The sequence below is a fragment of the Oncorhynchus masou genome, chromosome 15 (genome assembly GCF_036934945.1).
Source record: "Oncorhynchus masou masou isolate Uvic2021 chromosome 15, UVic_Omas_1.1, whole genome shotgun sequence".
In the NCBI taxonomy this organism is placed as follows: domain Eukaryota; kingdom Metazoa; phylum Chordata; class Actinopteri; order Salmoniformes; family Salmonidae; genus Oncorhynchus; species Oncorhynchus masou.
This window is the reverse complement of record NC_088226.1, coordinates 36,075,383-36,096,363: the sequence shown is the minus strand read 5'-3', so window position 1 is coordinate 36,096,363 and position 20,981 is coordinate 36,075,383. Positions and strand designations below refer to the sequence as shown.

The window sequence follows — 20,981 nt, the reverse complement described above, 5'->3', positions numbered from 1 at the left end:
CCATCAGCATTTGTGGGTTCAATTACAGGCTCAAAATGGCCAGAAACTGAAACCAGTCTCAACGTCAACAGTGAAGAGGCAACTCCGGGATGCTGGCCTTCTAGGCAGAGTTGCAAAGAAAAAGCCATATCTCAGACTGGCCAATAAAAATAAAAGATTAAGATGGGCAAAAGAACACAGACACTGGACAGAGGAACTCATCCCGGAGTCTCCTCTTCACTGTTGACGTTGAGACAGGTGTTTTGCGGGTACTATTTAGTGAAGCAGCCAGGGCTTATGAGGTGTCTTTTTCTCAAACTAGACACTAATGTACTTGTCCTCTTGCTCAGTTGTGCACTGGGGCCTCCCACTCTTTCTATTCTGGTAAGAGCCAGCTTGCGCTGTTCTGTGAATGGAGTAGTATACAGCATTGTATACTGTTATATATCTTCTGTTTCTTGGCACTTTTTTGCATGGAATAGCCTAAATTTCTAAAAAAAATAGACTGACGAGTTTCAGAAGAAAGTTATTTATTTCTGGCCATTTAATCAAACCCCTGTAATCAAACCCACAAATACACAGATACTCAACTAGTCTAAATGTAACAGTATAGGGTCCCTCTCCTCACCCCGAACCAGGGACCCTCTGCACACATCTACAACTGCCTCCCACGAAGCATCGTTACCCATCGTCCCACAAAAGCCATGGCCCTTGCAGAGCAAGGGGAACAACTACTTCAAGGTCTCAGAGCAAGTGGCGTCACCGATTGAAACACTATTAGCGCGCACCCCGCGAACTAGCTAGCCATTTCACATCGCTTACATAAAGGCCAGTTTTATTGCTTCTTTAATCAGAACAACAGTTTTCAGCTGTGCTAACGTAATTGCAAAAAGGTTTTCTAATGATCAGTTAGCCTTTTAAAATGATACACTTCGATTGGCTAACACAACGTGCCGTTAGAACACAGGAGTGATGGTTGCTGATAATGGACCTCTGTACGCCTATGTAGATATTCCATAAAATAATTCATTTACGACATTGTCTACACTGTATTTGATGTTATTTTAATGGACAAAACAAAATTGCTTTTCTTCCAAAAACAAGGACATTTCTAAGTGACCCCAAACATTTGAATGGTAGTGTATATGATGATAGATTTTAAACTTGTATTTCATTATGGTAAATGGTGAAATAAGTATAGCCTGTTATAATGTCATAAGGTGAATTCACCAATTTGTAAGTCGCTCTGGATAAGAGCGTCTGCCAAATGACTTAAATGTAAATGTATAATTTGCAATGGGCAAAGAAATTCAAAAGGGGTGATGATATAAATGAACAGTAATTTTGATCCAAATTGTCCAAACAGATCGTCAAAGTAGATGGATGATTTTAAATATCTTATTGGACTATAAACAGATATGGCTTACGAACTTACACGGTCCAAATAATGATGATCCACGCTTCTTTGAAAATGTATATAATTATTTATCAAACCTACAAGCAACACCAGACTCTATTATTATGGTGGGAGATTATAACACAGTTAAATATGGACCGTAAAGGAAATCACGCTACAAACTATAACCCTCATGCACTTAATGAAATCATGAAAATTCTCTCTCACATACAACCATACATACATATACACTGCTCAAAAAATAAAGGGAACACTTAAACAACACAATGAAACTCCAAGTCAATCACACTTCTGTGAAATCAAACTGTCCACTTAGGAAGCAACACTGATTGACAATACATTTCACATGCTGTTATGCAAATAAATGACAACAGGTGGAAATTATAGGCAATTAGAAAGACACCCCCAACAAAGGAGTGGTTCTGCAGGTGGGGACCACAGACCACTTCTCAGTTCCTATGCTTCCTGGCTGATGTTTAGGTCACTTTTGAATGCTGGCGGTGCTTTCACTCTAGTGGTAGCATGAGACAGAGTCTACAACCCACACAAGTGGCTCAGGTAGTGCAGCTCATCCAGGATGGCACATCAATGCGAGCTGTGGCAAGAAGGTTTGCTGTGTCTGTCAGCGTAGTGTCCAGAGCATGGAGGCGCTACCAGGAGACAGGCCAGCACATCAGGAGACATGGAGGAGGCCGTAGGAGGGCAACAACCCAGCAGCAGGACCGCTACCTCCGCCTTTGTGCAAGGAGGAGCACTGCCAGAGCCCTGCAAAATGACCTCCAGCAGGCCACAAATGTGCATGTGTCTGCTCAAACGGTCAGAAACAGACTCCATGAGGGTGGTATGAGGGCCCGGCGTCCACAGGTGGGGGTTGTGCTTACAGCACAACACAGTGCAGGGCGTTTGGCATTTGCCAGAGAACACCAAGATTGGCAAATTCGCCACTGGCGCTCTGTGCTCTTCACAGATGAAAGCAGGTTCACACTGAGCACGTGAAAGACGTGAGAGAGTCTAGAGATGCCGTGGAGAACATTCTGCTGCTTGCAACATCCTCCAGCATGACCGGTTTGGCGGTGGGTCAGTCATGGTGTGGGGTGGCATTTCTTTGGGGGGGCCGCACAGCCCTCCATGTGCTCGCCAGAGGTAGCCTGACTGCCATTAGGTACCGAGATGAGATCCTCAGACCCCTTGTGAGACCATATGCTGGTGCAGTTGGCCCTGGGTTCCTCCTAATGCAAGACAATGTTAGATCTCATGTGGCTGGAGTGTGTCAGCAGTTCCTGCAAGAGGAAGGCATTGATGCTATGGACTGGGCCACCCGTTCCCCAGACCTGAATCCAATTGAGCACATCTGGGACATCATGTCTCGCTCCATCCACCAACGCCACGTTGCACCACAGACTGTCCAGGAGTTGGCGGATGTTTTAGTCCAGGTCTGGGAGGAGATCCCTCAGGAGACCATCCGCCACCTCACCAGGAGCATGCCCAGGCGTTGTAGGGAGGTCATACAGGCACGTGGAGGCCACACACACTACTGAGCCTCATTTTGACTTGTTTTAAGGACATTACATCAAAGTTGGATCAGCCTGTAGTGTGGTTTTCCACTTTAATTTTGAGTGTGACTCCAAATCCAGACCTCCATGGGTTGATAAATTTAATTTCCATTGGTAATTTGTGTGTGATTTTGTTGTCAGCACATTCAGCTATGTAAAGAAAAAAGTATTTAATAAGAATATTTCATTCATTCAGATCTAGGATGTGTTATTTTAGTGTTCCCTTTATTTTTTTGAGCAGTATGTATGTGTATATAGATATATATATAGATATATATACATATATATATACACACACACATCTGAAATATGTGCTATTCCAATGAGAGGTATGAGATAGACAGTACAGAATTGTGTGCCATTCCTTATTCCTTCCCCTCCCAGGCCCTCCCTAGTCCCTAACCCAATCTGTATTATGTGTCTGTCCCTGGGCGAAGAAGACAACAGCCAGTCAGTCAGTTGACTCTGCCAGTTTGAAGTAGTGTCAGAGGATAGAAGTCTCAGGGCGTTACTATAAAATGATGCATTCTGAATTAATTACCTGGTGAAATAGGCAATAAATAAATAGGAGGAAACCATGGAGGAAGCCAACACATAGGAGGACATCAAGTCCCTCACTGAGGGCATGGAGTCCATCCCAGGCCACTTCCACCTGGACCTCAACCTGAACTGTGAGCCCAGTGGGCTGGGGGAGCTGCGGAGGAGGGATACCCAGTTGAAGGTGGACTCCCTGGGGGCAGAGCTCCAGGCAGAGTCTGGGTACTGTAACATACATAGATCTTATGGTTAAGAATTGAGGTTGGGATGTCTGATATTGTTCATTGAACTTCTCTAAAAACATAGGCGTACGTATACGTTGTTGTTCACTAGCTCAAGTAGTGCTGGAGTAAACATGGAACTGGAATGATAAAGTACCTCAGTTGGTACGATGATTAATACACGACATTACAGGTACCTCCATTATTGTGTCCGTAACCTCCTGGGTCTCCTGGACATCCATTTGAACCACCTGGAACAGTCCAAGGAGGCCTTCATGAGCACCAGAGAAAGCTGGATTCAGGGCTGTGCATAGAGAAGGCGTCCCAGCTTATGGTGAGGCGACTCAGGCGGAGTCCAGGCTTTCTGCGGCCTGATGCCTGGTAGGGCAGGCCTATCTATGCCCATCCATATAATATGACATTCATATATCACAGAAGAAAAGAGGAGATGGTATTTCAAAATGGCAACAATCTATAAGGAAAATTGTGTCTTGAGTCCGGAATGCTTCAAAGTCGATAATATCACCAAGTTAATGTGTAAGAATAATGTAAAGCAAATCAATCTTTCCTTGTAGACTAGATATTGAAAAGGACAAGGACTCCAGACAGTCTCACTACAATAAAGGACTGAAGCTGCTCACAGAGACCCTGAAGTCAGAGAAAACATATCAGAAAGGTATGCATATACTGTACAATGAACAGAAATATAAAATACAACATGTAATGTGTTGGTCCCATGAGCTGAAATAAAAGATCCCAGACGTTTTCCATATGCACGTAAAAGCTTATTTCTCTCAAATGGTGTGCACAAATTTGTTTACATCCCTGTTAGTGAGCATTTCTCCATTGCCAAGATAATCCATCCACCTGACAGATGTGGCATATCAAGAAGCTGACTAAAAAAGATAATTTCACAGGTGCACCTAGTGCGGAGGACAATAAAAGGCCACTCTAAAATGCGTAGTTTTGTCACAACACAATGCCGCAGATGTCTCAAGTTTTAAGGGAGTGTGCAATTGGCATGCTGACTGCAGGAATATCCACCAGAGCTGGTGCCAGCAAATTTAATGTTAATTTCTCTACCATAAGCCACCTCCAATGTAGTTTTAGAGAATTTGGCAGTATGTCCAACTGGCCTCACAAAAGCAGACCACTTGTATGGCGTCATGTGGGTGAGTGGTTTGCTGATGTGAACAGAGTGCCCCATGGTGGCGGTGGGGTTATGGTATGGGCAGGAATAAGCGATGGACAACAAACACAATTGCATTTTATCAATGGAAATTTGAATGCACAGAAACCGTGTCGAGATCCCGAGGCCTATTGTGCAGACCTTTATTTTAAAGGTATCTGACCAATAGATGCACATCTGTATTCCCAGCCATGTGAAATCCATAGATTAGGGCATAATGAATTAAATTCAATTGCCTGATTTCCTCACATGTAATTGTAACTCAATAAAAACGTTGAAATTGTTGCATGTTGCGTTTATATTTTTTGTTCAGTATCGGAAAGGAAAACATTCATAAATTATTATCGCTCTCTCGTTCACTCTTAATCTGAACCCACAAGATGAGTGATGTGTCTAAGTGTATGGATTCATCATTCAGTATCTTCCTATCTGCCTCCCCCTTTGCCCCCACAGCCCTCGCCGTGAGTGGTTACCGAGTACTAGAACAAGCAGTAAAGCCACAGCAGTAAAGCCTCATGACACATTTGTATAATGCTTACCTGAAATAAGAGCTCATTTATCTGCCTGCTTCCTGAACAAATATAAAGGGCTATAGACTTGGCGCCAGCTCCTGAGAGGGGTTATATTCTAGTCACCCTTGTGTGGGGTTGAAAACTTTCCATAACCTCTAGTGGCGTCTCGTAGGTTTTTATGCACCTGCCAGGTTTTACAAGAGAGCATCCCCGGTCATTATTGAAGTTAATGTAAAAGAGAACGTAATATTGACTGTTTGACTGCAGGGCATAAAACTAGCCACTGGACAATGTGTTCATACTGAAAAGGCTGGCCAAGGTTCTCTATCTGCTGAGGAAACACAAGATGTCCACAGGGATCTGTAACCTGGCTCTCAACTTGCTGCCTGACCCTGAACTCAACTGGCAGGTCTACTGAACCCGCACCAAGGTACAGTAGGCTTACCGCAGTAGCCCTAACACGTCTAAGCACAATGTTCAACTTAGTTTAAACACACTTGACACTATTGTTATTCCAAAGCAATGCCACTTCACTAACGTCAATGTCACTAAACCAAATAGTTCATCTAAGACAAGAGAACATAACACTCTCAGGGAGAGATGCATGACAATCACAGGATACACACAAAATGTACATAAAAGAACATGTGTATACTCTCAGATCAACATGATGGCATATGTGAGGGACCTGGAGAGAGCTAAACAGGGTCAGGGAGGGATCCCTGACAGACATAACCTGACTGAGTCCAAGGCGGACTTGGAGAAGGTGCTTAGTTTTCACCCGTCCACACACACACACCTGGAGATGGGACAGGTGAGTGGGGATTGTTCTGCCGGCTTTCTGCTGTTTGACAACACACTGCAAGCACTACGCCATCTGTCAGATCGGGTGTGTAGAAATAAGGTGTGTGTGTGTGTGTGTGTGGAAAAACAAAATGTCTAGTGAAAAAATGTCTCACTGTGTTTCTGTTTGTGATAGGCAAACATGAATGCAGGTGTTACTACAGGTGCATCACCACACAAGTATAACAAATCTGTGTGTATCTTACCAGGTGTATTACTACATGGGTGTGGATGTCCTCCAGAAGAGCCGAATGGTGGATGAGGTGGCGTTGAACAGAGCCCTGGTGTCTCTGTCAAGGCCCTGTAGTGTGACCTGGGGGACAGCCTCCCAAACCTCACCAGGGGGCGCTGTCTCCTGCTGAAGGACAATGAGCAAAATGCAGCTGACTGCTTAAAGAGGGCACTAGAGTAGCCTAGGAGGTACACCACGGTTTGACGGTGCCTTCTGATGTCCCTGCTGGAACTGTTCACCCAGAGCGGCCCCAACCCTGGACCAGCCATCAGTCAGTTGGAGGTGTGGGTACAGAGGGCCCAGGAGAGGTACCCAGAGGATGAAGTGCAGGCCTGAGCTGAAGAGCCTGTGCAGGGCCTACACCGGAGGTGACAGTGCAGTCTAACCGGACGGCTCGGAAGAGACCTCTGGCTAAGTCTAGCCTCTGTCCCTGGGAAGTGGGAGCTATGTCGACGGAGAACCAAAGATCAAGCGTTGATTGGAACTGACAGGTTCCTTTTCTAAAGTGTTCCCAGTCTTGCAAGAAGAGAGCCATTTTACCCTTTCCTTGTTCCAGTGAAGATTTTGGCTTGTGTCAAAAGACTTTGCACTAAACATGACATGTTCATATTCTTCAGGAACCCCTGTTTCTATCTATTTTGTCTTACTTGAATCAACCCACAAACAGAATATGCCTCAGTCATTCAAGGAGTTATAAAGACACAAACTGCTGATTACATCTGATTCATTCAGTAAGCAATGAGGACACACTTAATACTTTAGTGATGATCCATACCTTCCCGACAATGGTGATAATCACACAGCTCATTTTGACTCAACGATAATGCTGGGCGATTCAATGGTTTATTGATTTAATCTGTCCCAGGGGTTTTTACAGACCTATAAATAAATCTTCCCATGACAATTAAACTCAATTATTACCCCCCTCTGTGTAATCACGTAAAATGGAAAAAACAGTAACAGTTTACAAATACAATAAATACAAATAACAAGGAATACCATGGCATAATAAGATCTATTATGGTTAACAATTTCAAGATTTATTGGGTCGTACTGCTACTGAAGTTTGACAAGCGCACGTGCAACTACATGTTGTTGTGACAGTGAGAAGAAAATGACGGCCAGAAACTTTGTGTACATTCCATTAAGGCCTTTTAGTTATAGTGACAATATTACAACAGATTGTATGACAGGTTACGCCCACTCTAAAATACAATTTGATCTCTAGGTAGAGTATGCATAGCTCATGAGCACCGCAACATTCTCAATCCCTGAGCGTGGGGATGCTGCTTGCAACACTGTCTCTTCTTCTATGTAATTTAACTCAATTTGTGTATTCACTGGTGAAAGAGAGAGTTCATTGTTCATTTGATTGACAGGTCTAGGTTGACTGATGAAGAGAATGTGTTAAAAGCTGTGTTTTCCTTTCTGATAAGAACTTCTCGCAGAACGGTGACCCCTTTACCAGAATGATGAAGCTGGGAGTTCCTGCCTTTATAAAACACCTGTCAAATAAGCAGGGAAGAGCCGTGAGAAAACAATAAGCAAGTCACAGTATACAAGTGAGATCAAACAACTTTGTGAGAAGAAAATACATTCTGTACCTTCTATGCTGAAGAATTTTAATGAGAGGCTTCTCGGGGTTGACTTGATGTAATGACTCTTTCTCATGGTCTTCAAAGAACAGCTAAGGAATAGAGGTTTCAGAATGGCAAAATAGTTGGAACCAACTGAGGAAAACAATTTCAGAAACAGTATAACCCAAAAACTGTTGAATGAAACCAACAAATCAAAGTAAAATATACTAACCTGAAGGTTTTGCGGAGAGTACTTCCTGTTAATGTCCCAGGGTGGGAGTTCCTCTCCAAACATGAGTGTCAGGTGATCTAGGAAGCTGAAAAGCAAATGTCATGTTCATCATTATGCTACGTTACATATTATTTTGAGTAATTTGTTACTTAGCAATGTAATGTTGGTCTAATTTAGACACTACTTGTAGTCATATTTGCGTTGAGTTGGGATTGTAGAGTACTGGATGATTTATAGAACCAACACACCTACATGTAATGTCTGCTTTTATGTTGACCTTTCCAACCCAACCTTCTGTTTAGAGAGAGAGAGTGAGCGAGCGAAGGGGGGGGATCATACCTGGAGGATTCGCTGAAGGCTGAGATGAAGTCTGTTTGTTGGTATTCGGGGTACAGGAAGAGAACTGGCCAGTGCATGATTCCCTGTTCGTCCAGGAACACCTTCACACCTGTGGCCTCCGTAGAACACAGACCATCCAGGTTCAGCCCTGCCATGGCTCTACAGGAGCCTCCATCATCCTCACTGTCAGACCTGCGCTTGGGACGCTGATGAGTCATTAGTAACTGGATGCCACGCTCCTGTAAAGCAAATACAAGGCAAGTTAAATGATGAGCAGCCGTTTCCTCATCAACTTATACAGGAATGATGAGATACGATGCAAGTCTTGTGATTTTTACTTTCTACCATCCTACTCACCTTGATGGCAGCCAGTAGGGCCTCTCTCTCACTGTGCTCCTTCTCTTTGACCTTTGCCTTCCTTACATCTCTCCCTACCGCTCTCTTAAACCACAAATACAACAATTTCAGCATAGGTTTGTATAAAATAATGACTCCATTTACAAAGATCCACCAAACTACTTTGTCCACCTATAATCCTTTCAGACTGTGGTGACAAAAGAAGAGTAAAAATGAAGGTCATAAAGAGCACTGGATCATAGCCTCTGTCATGCCTTATGTCTGTCTGCTGTAGCTCTCAGCTCCAGTAGCTTCTTGTCTGTCGGCTGCAGCTTGAGTCCCTCTTCACACCACTGCAGGGCGTCTGTATTTTTTCAGCTCCGTGCAACACGTGGCACCTGGGAACAGTCAAGACAGGACATGGAGGATGAAAGGAGGAGGAGTAAAGGCAGAACTGCTAACTAAAATTAAATACAATTCAGGGTTGGGGTCAATCCCCATTTCAATTAAGAAACTAAACCAAATTCCAATTTGTCCCTATTGAAAAGCATTGAAGAGAATTGGAATTTCACCATACTTCCTGAATTGACTGGAATTTAAATGTAATTGACCAACCCTGACACACACTTGACTCATAATAAATGTGTTGTGTCTACATGTGTCTTCCAGTAGAAAAGTAAAATGTGATGTTTATCCTTTGACAAACCTCTGATTAATGCTTTGAGGTGGTTTGGTTTAAACTTCTTTGCAGAGACAGCATCATTCAGTGCAGAACGCATGTTCCCTGCAAGGCAAGAGTACGCAAGTGAAGGATTGCAACAAACATCCCAGAACAAGCTTTGAAAGACTCACAGACAGACTATAAGACCAGTGGTTCCCAACAAGGGATACTAGGACCCCTGGAGGTACTTGTCCTATCCACAAGGGGTACTTGAGAAGAGTCACGAGACCATATGCATACTGGTAAAATGCACATGTACTCCGGGCAGAGCAAAACTCAGTTGGTGGTACAGTAACTGAAAAAGGTTGGGAACCACTGTACTGGACAAATATCATGAGATCTAACGATGGAAAGATTCTAAGAACAGTACCGAGGTGGAAGTGTGCCGCCGCCCGGTTAGTGTGCAGGATGGCATTAACATTATAGTCACTGCAGTTCTTCTTCAGCCCAGCCGTATAGGACACGACAGCCTTCTTGTAGTTCTTCTCCTTGAAGTAGTCGTTCCCCTCATCTTTCAAGCTCTCGGCTTGTTCTGAGGAAAAACAACATTCCCCTTGATTCTAAGATCTGGACTGCTGGTCCTACATCAGCACTGGGTAGAAAGTACAGTAATGGCTGTCATACCTTCTAGTGGTCTGTCATCGTCGTGTATAATGGACTGAATAGCAGCCAGCTCCGGGTGTTTCATGGGGTCAATCTCCTCAGGGGCTGTCTTCATGAACATGGGCACCTTATCAAACTCCTGCAGTGCAGTGGAATAAATTATGTAATTGAATTAGAAATAGATTGGAGCCTGTGGCCCCTGAAACCCAAGGGGACAGTTCTGGGCATAGCAGTGTGCACTCAGTTGAGTAACGTTAACGTTACACACAGATATGGGCATTGCTGGCCTTTTCGTAACTAATAACCAACTAGCTAGTTATATAGCCAATACATGAGACTTGACAGTATCACAAATTGTAGAGAAAACTGTGTTTTAACTTAAGTATAAAAAATGGGTTTGGCTATTTAAAACATCTTTGGTAGTATTCTAGCTAGCTAAAGTTTCTTGTGGTTAGCTCCCATCCACAGATACTGGTGAAGTCGGAAGTTTACATACACTTAGGTTGGAGTCATTAAAACTCATTTTTCAACCACTCCACAAATTTCTTGTTAACAAACTATAGTTTTGGCAAGTCAGTTAGGACATCTACTCTGTGCATGACACAATACATTTTTTCCAACAATTGTTTACAAACAGATTCTTTCACTTATAATTCACTATCACAATTCCAGTGGGTCAGAAGTTTACATACACTACGTTGACTGTGCCTTTTAACAGCTTGGAAAATTCCAGAAAATTATGTAATGGCTTCTCATAGGCAAATTGACATCATTTGAGTAAATTGGAGGTGTACCTGTGGATGTATTTCAAGACCTACCTTCAAACTCAGTGCCTCTTTGCTTGACATCATGGGAAAATCAAAATAAATCAGAAAAAAAAATTGTAGACCTCCACAAGTCTGGTTCATCCTTGGGAGCAATTTCCAAATGCCTGAAGATACCATGTTCATCTGTACAAACAATAATACACAAGTATAAACACCACGGGACCACGCAGCCGTCATACCGCTCAGGAAGGAGATGCATTCTGTCTCCTAGAGATGAACGTACTTTGTGCAAAAAGTGCAAATCAATCCCAGAACAGCAAAGGTCCTTGTGAAGATGCTGGAGGAAACAGGTACAAAAGTATCTATATCCACAGTAAAACGAGTCCTATATCGACATAACCTGAAAGGCCGATCAGCAAGGAAGAAGCCACTACTCCAAAACCACCATAAAAAAGCCAGACTACTATTTGAAACTGCACATGGGGACAAAGATGGTACTTTTTGGAGAAATGTCCTCTGGTCTGATGAAACAAAAATAGAACTGTTTGGCCATAATGACCATCGTTATGTTTGGAGGAAAAAGGGGGATGCTTCCAAGCCGAAGAACACCATCCAACCGTGAAGCACGGGGGTGGCAGCAACATGTTGTGGGGGTGCTTCAAGACATCAATCAGGAAGTTAAAGCTTGGTCACAAATGGGTCTTCCAAATGATCAATGACTACCCCATGCATACTTGCAAGCAAAGTTGTGGCAAAATGGCTTAAGGACAACAAAGTCAAGGTATTGGAGTGGCCATCACAAAGCCCTGACCTCAATCCTATAGAAAATTTGTGGGCAGAACTGAAAAAGCGTGTGAGCAAAGGAGACCTACAAACCTGACTCAGTTACACCACCTCTGTCAGGAGGAACGGAACAAAATTCATCCAACTTGTGGGAAGCTTGTGGAAGGCTACTTGGAACGTTTGACCCAAGTTAAACAATGTAAAGGCAATACTAATTGAGTGTATTCTGACCCACTGGGAATGTGATGAAAGTATAAATAATGAATTCTCTGCTATTATTCTGACATTTCACATTCTTAAAATAAAGTGGCGATTCTAACCAACCTAAGACAGGGATTTCTTACAAGCATTAAATGTCAGGAATTGTGAAAAACTGAGTTTAAATGTATTTGGTGTATGTAAACTTCCGACTTCAACTGTAACTTGCTAGCTAACGGTTAGCCAACATATACGGTATAACAGCATAACGGTTAGCCATATATAGCTAACTACAAATGAGAGTGCTATCAGTCGTTTGTGTGGAGATGCGTTTAACGTTACGTCTTACCTCTTCCCAGTTCTTTTCAGAAAAGGCATTGCTATATTTCTCTTTTTTGAATTTCTCCATAAAGTTATCCATGCCGTCGTCGCTATCATCACCCTGTTGTACTAGTGAAGCCATATTCGCTACAAATAAGTTGGATATGTTTGAAAATTAAACTAGTTGTTGAATTACAGTTTTAGTATGACTACGGAAGCGACACGTACAAAAATTTGCATTACAAAATCATACAAGTTGTTTACACGTGAATGTTGCGGTTCCACATCAAAATGCTTCCGTAGAGGGAACAGAAATACGACTAAATTGTTCCGTAGCAATGTGTGTATCTGACTCAAGTGGAGAGATCCATAATTTGCACTATATTTTTCTGTGAGTCCAGTTGAAACATTGATTCAAGGCAATAAGAATTACAAATGTGTTCATTGATTTTCACGACAGACATCAAACATGTATGGCTACTGAACCATATATTTATTGTCTCCTATTCCAACCTACCCAACCACCTGCATGTCCATCTCAGTGTAATAATGCATTTCAGTCCAGCTCAGTTCGTATCAGACAAAGATTAGTGCTAGTAGGTATAGGCCTGTTAAACACTAGCCTCTTTGCTACTTATCATCCCACCCAACCACAAGCATGCCCATTTCAGAGGACCAATAGATTTCCATGTTCAATAGTTTAGTCAAATCAAACTTTCCTAGCTACATGCGCCGAATACAACAAGTGTAGACTTTACTGTGAAATACTTACAAGCCCGTAACCAATAGTGCAGTTCAATAAGAAAATATTTACCAAGTAGGCTAAAATTAAAAGTAATAAAAGAAATGAACACAATAACGAGGCTATATACAGTGGGCACCGGTACCGAGTCAGTGTGCAGGGCTACAGGCTAGGTAATCTGTACATGTAGGTGGGGGCGAAGTGACTATGCATAGGCAACAAACAAACAGAATGAATTGTTCAGCAGTCTTGTGGCTTGGAGGTAGAAGCTATTGGTCCAAGACTTGGCGCTCCGGCCGGTACCACTTGCCATGCAGTAGCAGAGAAAACAGTCTATAACTGGGGTGACTGGAGTCTGACAATTTTATGTGCTTTCCTCTGACACCGCCTGGATAGCAGGAAGCTTGGCCCCAGTGATGTACTGGGCCGTTCGCACTACCCTCTGTAGCGCCTTACTGTCAGATGCCGAGCAGTTGCCATACCGGGCGGTGATGCAACCAGTCAGGATGCTCTCGATGGTGCAGATGTAGAACCTTTTGAGGATCAGGGGACCCATGCCAAATCTTTTCGGTCTCCTGAGGGGGAAAAGGTTTAGTCCAGTCCCATGTCAAGATCAGCGCAACTCAGACTGTCTCCACACATCTGAAGAGGTCTACAAGTCCATCCCTACTGAGGAACGTTGTCTCACCAGTCTGCTGACAGATCACCTCAAACCTGGGCGTCTCCTCGGCAGCCTTCTGCCCCACTACCACCACGTACGGGTATCCAAGCCGACTGGCGTCCTTCAGCCTCTTACCAATGGTCATCTGTGTCCGGTCATCCAGAACCACCTCACCTCTTAGCCTAGGCAGAGCCTCCCCCAGACTGAGGGCCAGCTCCTCAGCTAAACCAGCCACCTCATCCACCTTACTGCCCCTTTTAGGGGGCAGAACACAGACCTGATAGGGGGCAAGCAGCCCAGGCCAGCGGATTGCCTCCTCCGTGGACATCACCTCGATGGCAGCAGCGAGGATCCGGGTCACACCCAGCCCGAAGCAGCCCATCTCAGTGACAGCAGGCTTGTTCTGGGTGTTGTTGAAGGTGGCGTTGAATATGTGGGAGTACTTGGTGCCTAGGTAGAACGTATGGCCTACCTCTATGCCCTTAGACTCCATTAGCGTTCCCTCCTGGCACTGTGGGCAGTCTGTCCGGCCTGGTTCCATGGTCTCCACGTTGGCAGAGAAGGAGCAGCTACCACAGACCAGTAGCCTGTCCTCTCCGATGTCTGCGGGGAGCTGAAACTCATGGGAGAGTTTACCTCCAATGTTTCCTGTATCAGCGTGGACCTGGACAATGCACAGGCCTAACCGAGAGAAAAGGCGGGTGTAAGCCTGGCACACAGATTCATATGTGTGGTATGCAGCTTCTTCGCTCACGTCAAATGTGTACATGTCCTTCATGTAGAACTCCCGCCCGCGTAGAAGCCCAAACCGAGGCTTCGGCTCATCACGGAACTTGCGGGTAATCTGCATATACAAATGAAACACACATCAGTTCATTACCATTATAATATCAACCCAAGTGTATGAAAAGAAGAAAGCAGCCACACTCTGAATAAACTAATTAATCAGGCTTCATACTGTATCCTATACCTGGTAGAGTAGCAGAGGCAGCTGCCTGTAGGACAGGGTTCCCTGAGAGGCCAGTAGCTCTGTCACAGCCTCCTCATGGGTGGGGCCCAGGCAGTATTCCGCCCCGTGGCGGTCCCTCAGGCGGAACAGCTCTTTCCCCATCAGGTCCCAGCGCTCACTGCGTCTCCACAGCTCTGCCGAACACAAGCTGGGCATGTCCAGCTTCTGCCCACCGATCCCCTGCATCTCCTGGTCGATCAGCCTCACCAGCTTCTCCATGGAGCGCACAGTGGCCGGGAGGTAGTAGTAGCAGCCAGGGTTGGAGGGGTGAATGAGACCTGCCTGCTGCATCAGTCTCTGGCTCTTGCAGGTCATATCCACCTGAGCACGCTTCTCCTGGCCCACATCACGCAGGTTGGAGGGCTGGAAGAGACGAGAGACTAGGGGAAGGTGTGTGCTAGGGGGAAGGTGTGTGCTAGGTCGGGAGATGGAGTCAGTGGGGGCATGTCCAGCAGCACAGCTCAAATCACTTTTACAGGGAGTGCTCATGACTCTGGGTAGGCGGGGCAAGACTCTCTGCCAAAGGTGATGCATCAATACTTCCATTGTAGCAGACTGGTGTCAATATCCTTGAATTAAGAAAAATAATACATATAATTGCTTGACGGGTGGGTATAAATTTGTGGAACGTTCCAACAGGAATATGTTCCAAAAACTTTGTAAATAACAAGGTTGCCAACAAACAGCGCATACAAAGTTGTTTAGCGGCCGAATAAAATTCCGGGTAGGGAGGGGGCTATTTCATTAAGTTTTCATTCACCACGTTAATTCTGAAAAATGTCTCTCAAACATTAACAATAAGCTATGTGGTGAGTTGATGCCTATTCGGCAGCTAGTTAGCTAGATTAATTGATTATGCTACTTTGTATGCGTTGTTTGTTAGCAACCTTGTACTTTAAGAAGTTCTTGGAACATATTCCTGTTGGAACGTTCCACAAATTATACCCACCCTGTTACACCATGACACTTATTTTGTTGGGCAATGCAATACCATAATAACATTACATCCTTCAATGGTAAAATATTTAACCATTGACAGTACCAGGTTGCTAGCTAGATGCGTTCAAATAAAATGGGAAACCACAAACCAGTATCTTTGATTCAACCTTAACGTTAGCCAGGCAGGTGTAACGTTAGCTGTCTGTAAAGCTAGTTAACAGGCAAGTTAGCTAGCTAAGCTCTACAAATCAATTCGGGAGGAAGTAAGAGAGCAACTCACCTTGTGTAAGATAGTGAAACGATGACCTACTATTTTGATTCATACGATGTGTATTAGTTACGAGAGAAGAACGCTAGACATGCTTCCTCTTAAGAGTAATGTAGATCTCCCTGGATAACTATTCCCAGTGTACTGCCACCTACTGTGCTGGAGTAGCTATCGTTAGCTAAAAATGTGTTCTTTTTTTAAATCCAAAAATTGATTTTCAAAATTTAGAGAATGCATGATGTTATGTGATGGACAAACAGAGTCCAGAAAAGCAGACAACGGAGTCCCAAAACGAGGTTATTCATCTCTTTCCTGACCAATCAGGATCGATTCCGTTTCAATAGATGTTCAAGGTTATGGGAGGAGTATGTTTCCATGGTAATATGACATGAGAAACTGTGAAGCGAGCTTGCTTGCGGCTTTAAATGTGTTAAATTAGCTAGCTAGTTTACTAACGAAGTAAAACAACACCGTATAAACACCACTATTTCGTCCGTACTTAAGACGACGTAAGAGCACCAAACTGTCCACCACAGCGAAACTAAAGAAACCCACTTTGAAATAGTGATTGGTCGTTCGCGAACGAGTAGGCTCTAAGAGCCTGTCTTGAAGGTGAACGTTGGGAGCCGGCTCACATATCAGAAGAGACGAATATATTTATACAAATATGAAAAATTTAGGATATGAATAATCAAAATATTTAAATGAATATAAGTAAGTAATTGAAAGAACGAATAAATAAAATAATATAGGCCTGTTGGATTCGGGGTCAACTTTGAACATTGAGATATTAAAGACATGATAGATCAGAAGCATGGAATGTAAGGAGTGAAAGAGACTGGGTTTTATGTCAGAAGGTAATGGTTTTCTGTGGAAGGACAGATGGCTTTGGAATGTTTTTTATTTTTTTTATTATGAACACAACAAATGCAAAAAAACATAAATATACAAACAAGAGTACATACACCTAACAGACAGGGGTATTACATATTAAGATTCTTTTTCAATTTGTTAAATAATTTTATGGTGTGTACTGTTTTTTTTTTTTACATTTACTGATATAATTAAAATATTATTTTTTAAATTATCTTAAATAATGTGTAGAGGGGTTTGTTCTCCGCCCACTTCATTTTATGGATAAATAATCTTCCATGAAAGATAAACAAATTAACAATGAAAGTTAAATCAGGGTCCATATCATTTGGATCAAAATAAAAACATAACATCAGAGTCTCTCAAATTCAAATTAATAGTAGTTTCTTTTAAAATAAAATCTTCTAACTCACTCCAAGATCTTCTGACATAAGAGCAGTCCCAAAATAAATGGTCAAGAGTTTCTGGGTCACAAAATACACATTTGTTATCAATAGCTATTTTAAATATGTGCATAATAAAGGTCTTTACAGGGTAGATTCTATGAATGAGTTTGTATGATACTTTTCACCTTATTAGATATACAATAATTACCAGACAACAATGAAACTTGGTTCCAGTTCATTGTCCTAGGTCTGCATTTCAGTACATCAAAACAAATCAAATTTTATTAGTCACATACACATGGTTAGCAGATGTTAATGCGAGTGTAGCGAAATGCTTGTGCTTCTAGTTCCGACAATGCAGTAATAACCAACAAGTAATCTAACTAACAATTCCAAAACTACTGTCTTATACACACAAGTGTAAGGGGATAAAGAATATGTACATAAAGATATATGAATGAGTGATGGTACAGAGCAGCATAGGCAAGATACAGTAGATGGTATAGAGTACAGTATATACATATGAGATGAGTATGTAAACAAAATGGCATAGTTAAAGTGGCTAGTGATACATGTATTACATAAAGATGCAGTAGATGATATAGAGTACAGTATATACGTATACATATGAGATGAATAATGTAGGGTATGTAAACATTATATTAGGTAGCATTGTTTAAAGTGGCTAGTGATATATTTTACATAATTTCCCATCAATTCCCATTATTAAAGTGGCTGGGGAGTTGAGTCAGTGTGTTGGCATCAGCCACTCAATGTTAGTGGTTGCTGTTTAACAGTCTGATGGCCTTGAGATAGAAGCTGTTTTTCAGTCTCTCGGTCCCAGCTTTGATGCACCTGTACTGACCTCGCCTTCTGGATGATAGCGGGGTGAACAGGCAGTGGCTCGGGTGGTTGTTGTCCTTGATGATCTTTATGGCCTTCCTGTAACATCGGGTGGTGTAGGTGTCCTGGAGGGCAGGTAGTTTGCCCCCGGTGATGCGTTGTGCAGACCTCACTACCCTCTGGAGAGCCTTACGGTTGTGGGCGGAGCAGTTGCCGTACCAGGCGGTGATACAGCCCGCCAGGATGCTCTCGATTGTGCATCTGTAGAAGTTTGTGAGCGCTTTTGTTGACAAGCCGAATTTCTTCAGCCTCCTGAGGTTGAAGAGGCGCTGCTGCGCCTTCTTCACGGTGCTGTCTGTGTGGGTGGACCAATTCAGTTTGTCTGTGATGTGTATGCCGAGGAACTTAAAACTTGCTACCCTCTCCACTACTGTTCCATCGATGTGGATAGGGGGGTGTTCCCTCTGCTGTTTTCTGAAGTCCACAATCATCTCCTTAGTTTTGTTGACGTTGAGTGTGAGGTTATTTTCCTGACACCACACTCCGAGGGCCCTCACCTCCTCCCTGTAGGCCGTCTCGTCGTTGTTGGTAATCAAGCCTACCACTGTTGTGTCATCCGCAAACTTGATGATTGAGTTGGAGGCGTGCGTGGCCACGCAGTCGTGGGTGAACAGGGAGTACAGGAGAGGGCTCAGAACGCACCCTTGTGGGGCCCCAGTGTTGAGGATCAGCGGGGTGGAGATGTTCACCCTCACCACCTGGGGGTGGCCCGTCAGGAAGTCCAGTACCCAGTTGCACAGGGCGGGGTTGAAACCCAGGGTCTCGAGCTTGATGACGAGCTTGGAGGGTACTATGGTGTTAAATGCCGAGCTGTAGTCGATGAACAGCATTCTCACATAGGTATTCCTCTTGTCCAGATGGGTTAGGGCAGTGTGCAGTGTGGTTGAGATTGTATCGTCTGTGGACCTATTTGGGCGGTAAGCAAATTGGAGTGGGTCTAGGGTGTCAGGTAGGGTGGAGGTGATATGGTCCTTGACTAGTCTCTCAAAGCACTTCATGATGACGGAAGTGAGTGCTACGGGGCGGTAGTCGTTTAGCTCAGTTACCTTAGCTTTCTTGGGAACAGGAACAATGGTGGCCCTCTTGAAGCATGTGGGAACAGCAGACTGGTATAGGGATTGATTGAATATGTCCGTAAACACACCAGCCAGCTGGTCTGCTCTGAGGGCGCGGCTGGGGATGCCGTCTGGGCCTGCAGCCTTGCGAGGGTTAACACGTTTAAATGTTTTTACTCACCTCGGCTGCAGTGAAGGAGAGTCCGCATGTTTTCGTTGCAGGCCGTGTCAGTGGCACTGTATTGTCCTCAAAGTGGGCAAAAAAGTTATTAAGTCTGCCTGGGAGCAAGACATCCTGGTCCGTGACTGGGATGGTTTTCTTTTTGTAGTCCGTGATTGACTGTAGACCCTGCCACATACCTCTTGTGTCTGAGCCGTTGAATTGAGATTCTACTTTGTCTCTATACTGACGCTTAGTTTGTTTGATAGCCTTGCGGAGGGAATAGCTGCACTGTTTGTATTCGGTCGTGTTTCCAGTCACCTTGCCCTGATTAAAAGCAGTGGTTCACGCTTTCAGTTTCACGCGAATGCTGCCATCAATCCACGGTTTCTGGTTTGGGAATGTTTTAATCGTTGCTATGGGAACAACATCTTCAACGCACGTTCTAATGAATGAACTTTTAGCAGAGGGAATAGTATTGACATATATATGTGTTGTTACATTTATAGTTTAAAATGTAAATTCCTTCTAATTGTATTGAGGCTACAAAATCCTCAATAGTTGCACTTGGAGTACTGTTATATTCTCCTAAAAGAAGAATAGCACCTTTAGGGATAGCTCTAACAACAATTTGATACTCATCGAGAGTGAATGTAACATTGTGTTTTCCCATGCTGGATAATCATATAATCATAATGCTGGATAATCATATAGTTGTCCATCATTATTTAATAATTGTTTAACCCAAATTATGTTGTTGTCAAACCAGTTCTGGAAAAATAAATGTTTTATTTTATTTTATGTCTTTATTATTCCAGATTGTATACCTATGTGGGGGGAAAATGTGTTTGAGGTTCCAAGTTAGAAGTACTTTTTTATGAAAGTTTGCAAGCTTAATAGGGATTTTACCCACATCAAAGTTGTATTTTAGTAAGAATTCTAGACCCCAATCTGTTAGGGATGATATTCCAAATGCAATCCTTATTTCTTAAATAGTTTTGTATCCATTTGATCTTAAATATGATATTAGAGGTTTTAATATCCAAAGCATTTAACCCTCCCTCACTTTGGGTTCTACATATTACCGCTTTTCTTAAATAATGTAAATAAATTCATTAAAAATCCTACAATGTGATTTTCTGGATTTTTTTTCTCATTTTATCTGTCATAGTGGAAGTGTACCTATGATGAAAATTACAGGCCTTTCTCATCTTTTTAAGTGGGAGAACATGCACAATTGGTGGCTGACTAGATACTTTTTTGCCCCACTGTATATGGCAGACCAATCCGAACTCATCTCTCGGCATGTCCAGCCCACTCATTATCTCAGCCAATCATGGCTAGTGGGAAGATTGCGCTTTTTCTGTAGTTTAACCAACAAGACTAGTAATTTAACAATGTTATTCATATTTACAGATGGCATACAAGTTTGTTATTAAGGCACATGTTCACATGTTCGAGAAGGCATTTCTGCCAAAAAACGCATTTGATTAAAAAAAAAAGAATTACATTCCAACGGCTCTCCTTTTTAGTCGTGACTTGCAACATACACCTAGTTTTCTGAATCGGGTCACACATGCTGAGCACTTGTTGGCTGCTTTTCCTTCACTCTGAGGTCCAACTCC

General features: G+C 43.2%; 2 protein-coding genes and 1 pseudogene across 3 annotated transcripts; 1 reads left to right on the top strand and 2 right to left on the bottom strand.

Moving 5' to 3' along the window:
• The first annotated feature begins 3,574 nt into the window (after positions 1-3,574).
• LOC135556848 (tetratricopeptide repeat protein 22-like) lies at positions 3,575-6,819 on the top strand (annotated as a pseudogene).
• Positions 6,820-7,325: 506 nt separating this feature from the next.
• On the bottom strand, positions 7,326-12,633 carry LOC135556188 (tetratricopeptide repeat protein 4-like). Its single transcript, XM_064989183.1, is given in 11 exon segments — positions 7,326-7,988; positions 8,088-8,170; positions 8,293-8,377; positions 8,632-8,870; positions 8,989-9,072; positions 9,243-9,333; positions 9,335-9,365; positions 9,674-9,751; positions 10,059-10,220; positions 10,313-10,430; positions 12,389-12,633. Coding segments are annotated over 11 exon segments (1,209 nt in total). The 5' UTR covers positions 12,503-12,633; the 3' UTR covers positions 7,326-7,864.
• A 53-nt stretch (positions 12,634-12,686) lies between these two features.
• Positions 12,687-16,112, bottom strand: LOC135556187 (probable proline--tRNA ligase, mitochondrial). Of its 2 annotated transcripts, none has more exons than XM_064989181.1 (3): positions 15,992-16,112; positions 14,734-15,341; positions 12,687-14,607 (listed from the first exon to the last, which is right to left on the bottom strand). In XM_064989181.1, exons 2-3 carry the CDS (start codon positions 15,316-15,318, stop codon positions 13,726-13,728), a joined length of 1,467 nt encoding a protein of 488 aa, XP_064845253.1. In that variant the 5' UTR covers positions 15,319-15,341; positions 15,992-16,112; the 3' UTR covers positions 12,687-13,725. The 2 variants fall into 2 exon arrangements, with proteins under 2 accessions (XP_064845253.1, XP_064845254.1); XM_064989182.1 differs by having other exon boundaries at positions 14,734-15,135.
• Between the last annotated feature and the right edge of the window lie 4,869 nt (positions 16,113-20,981).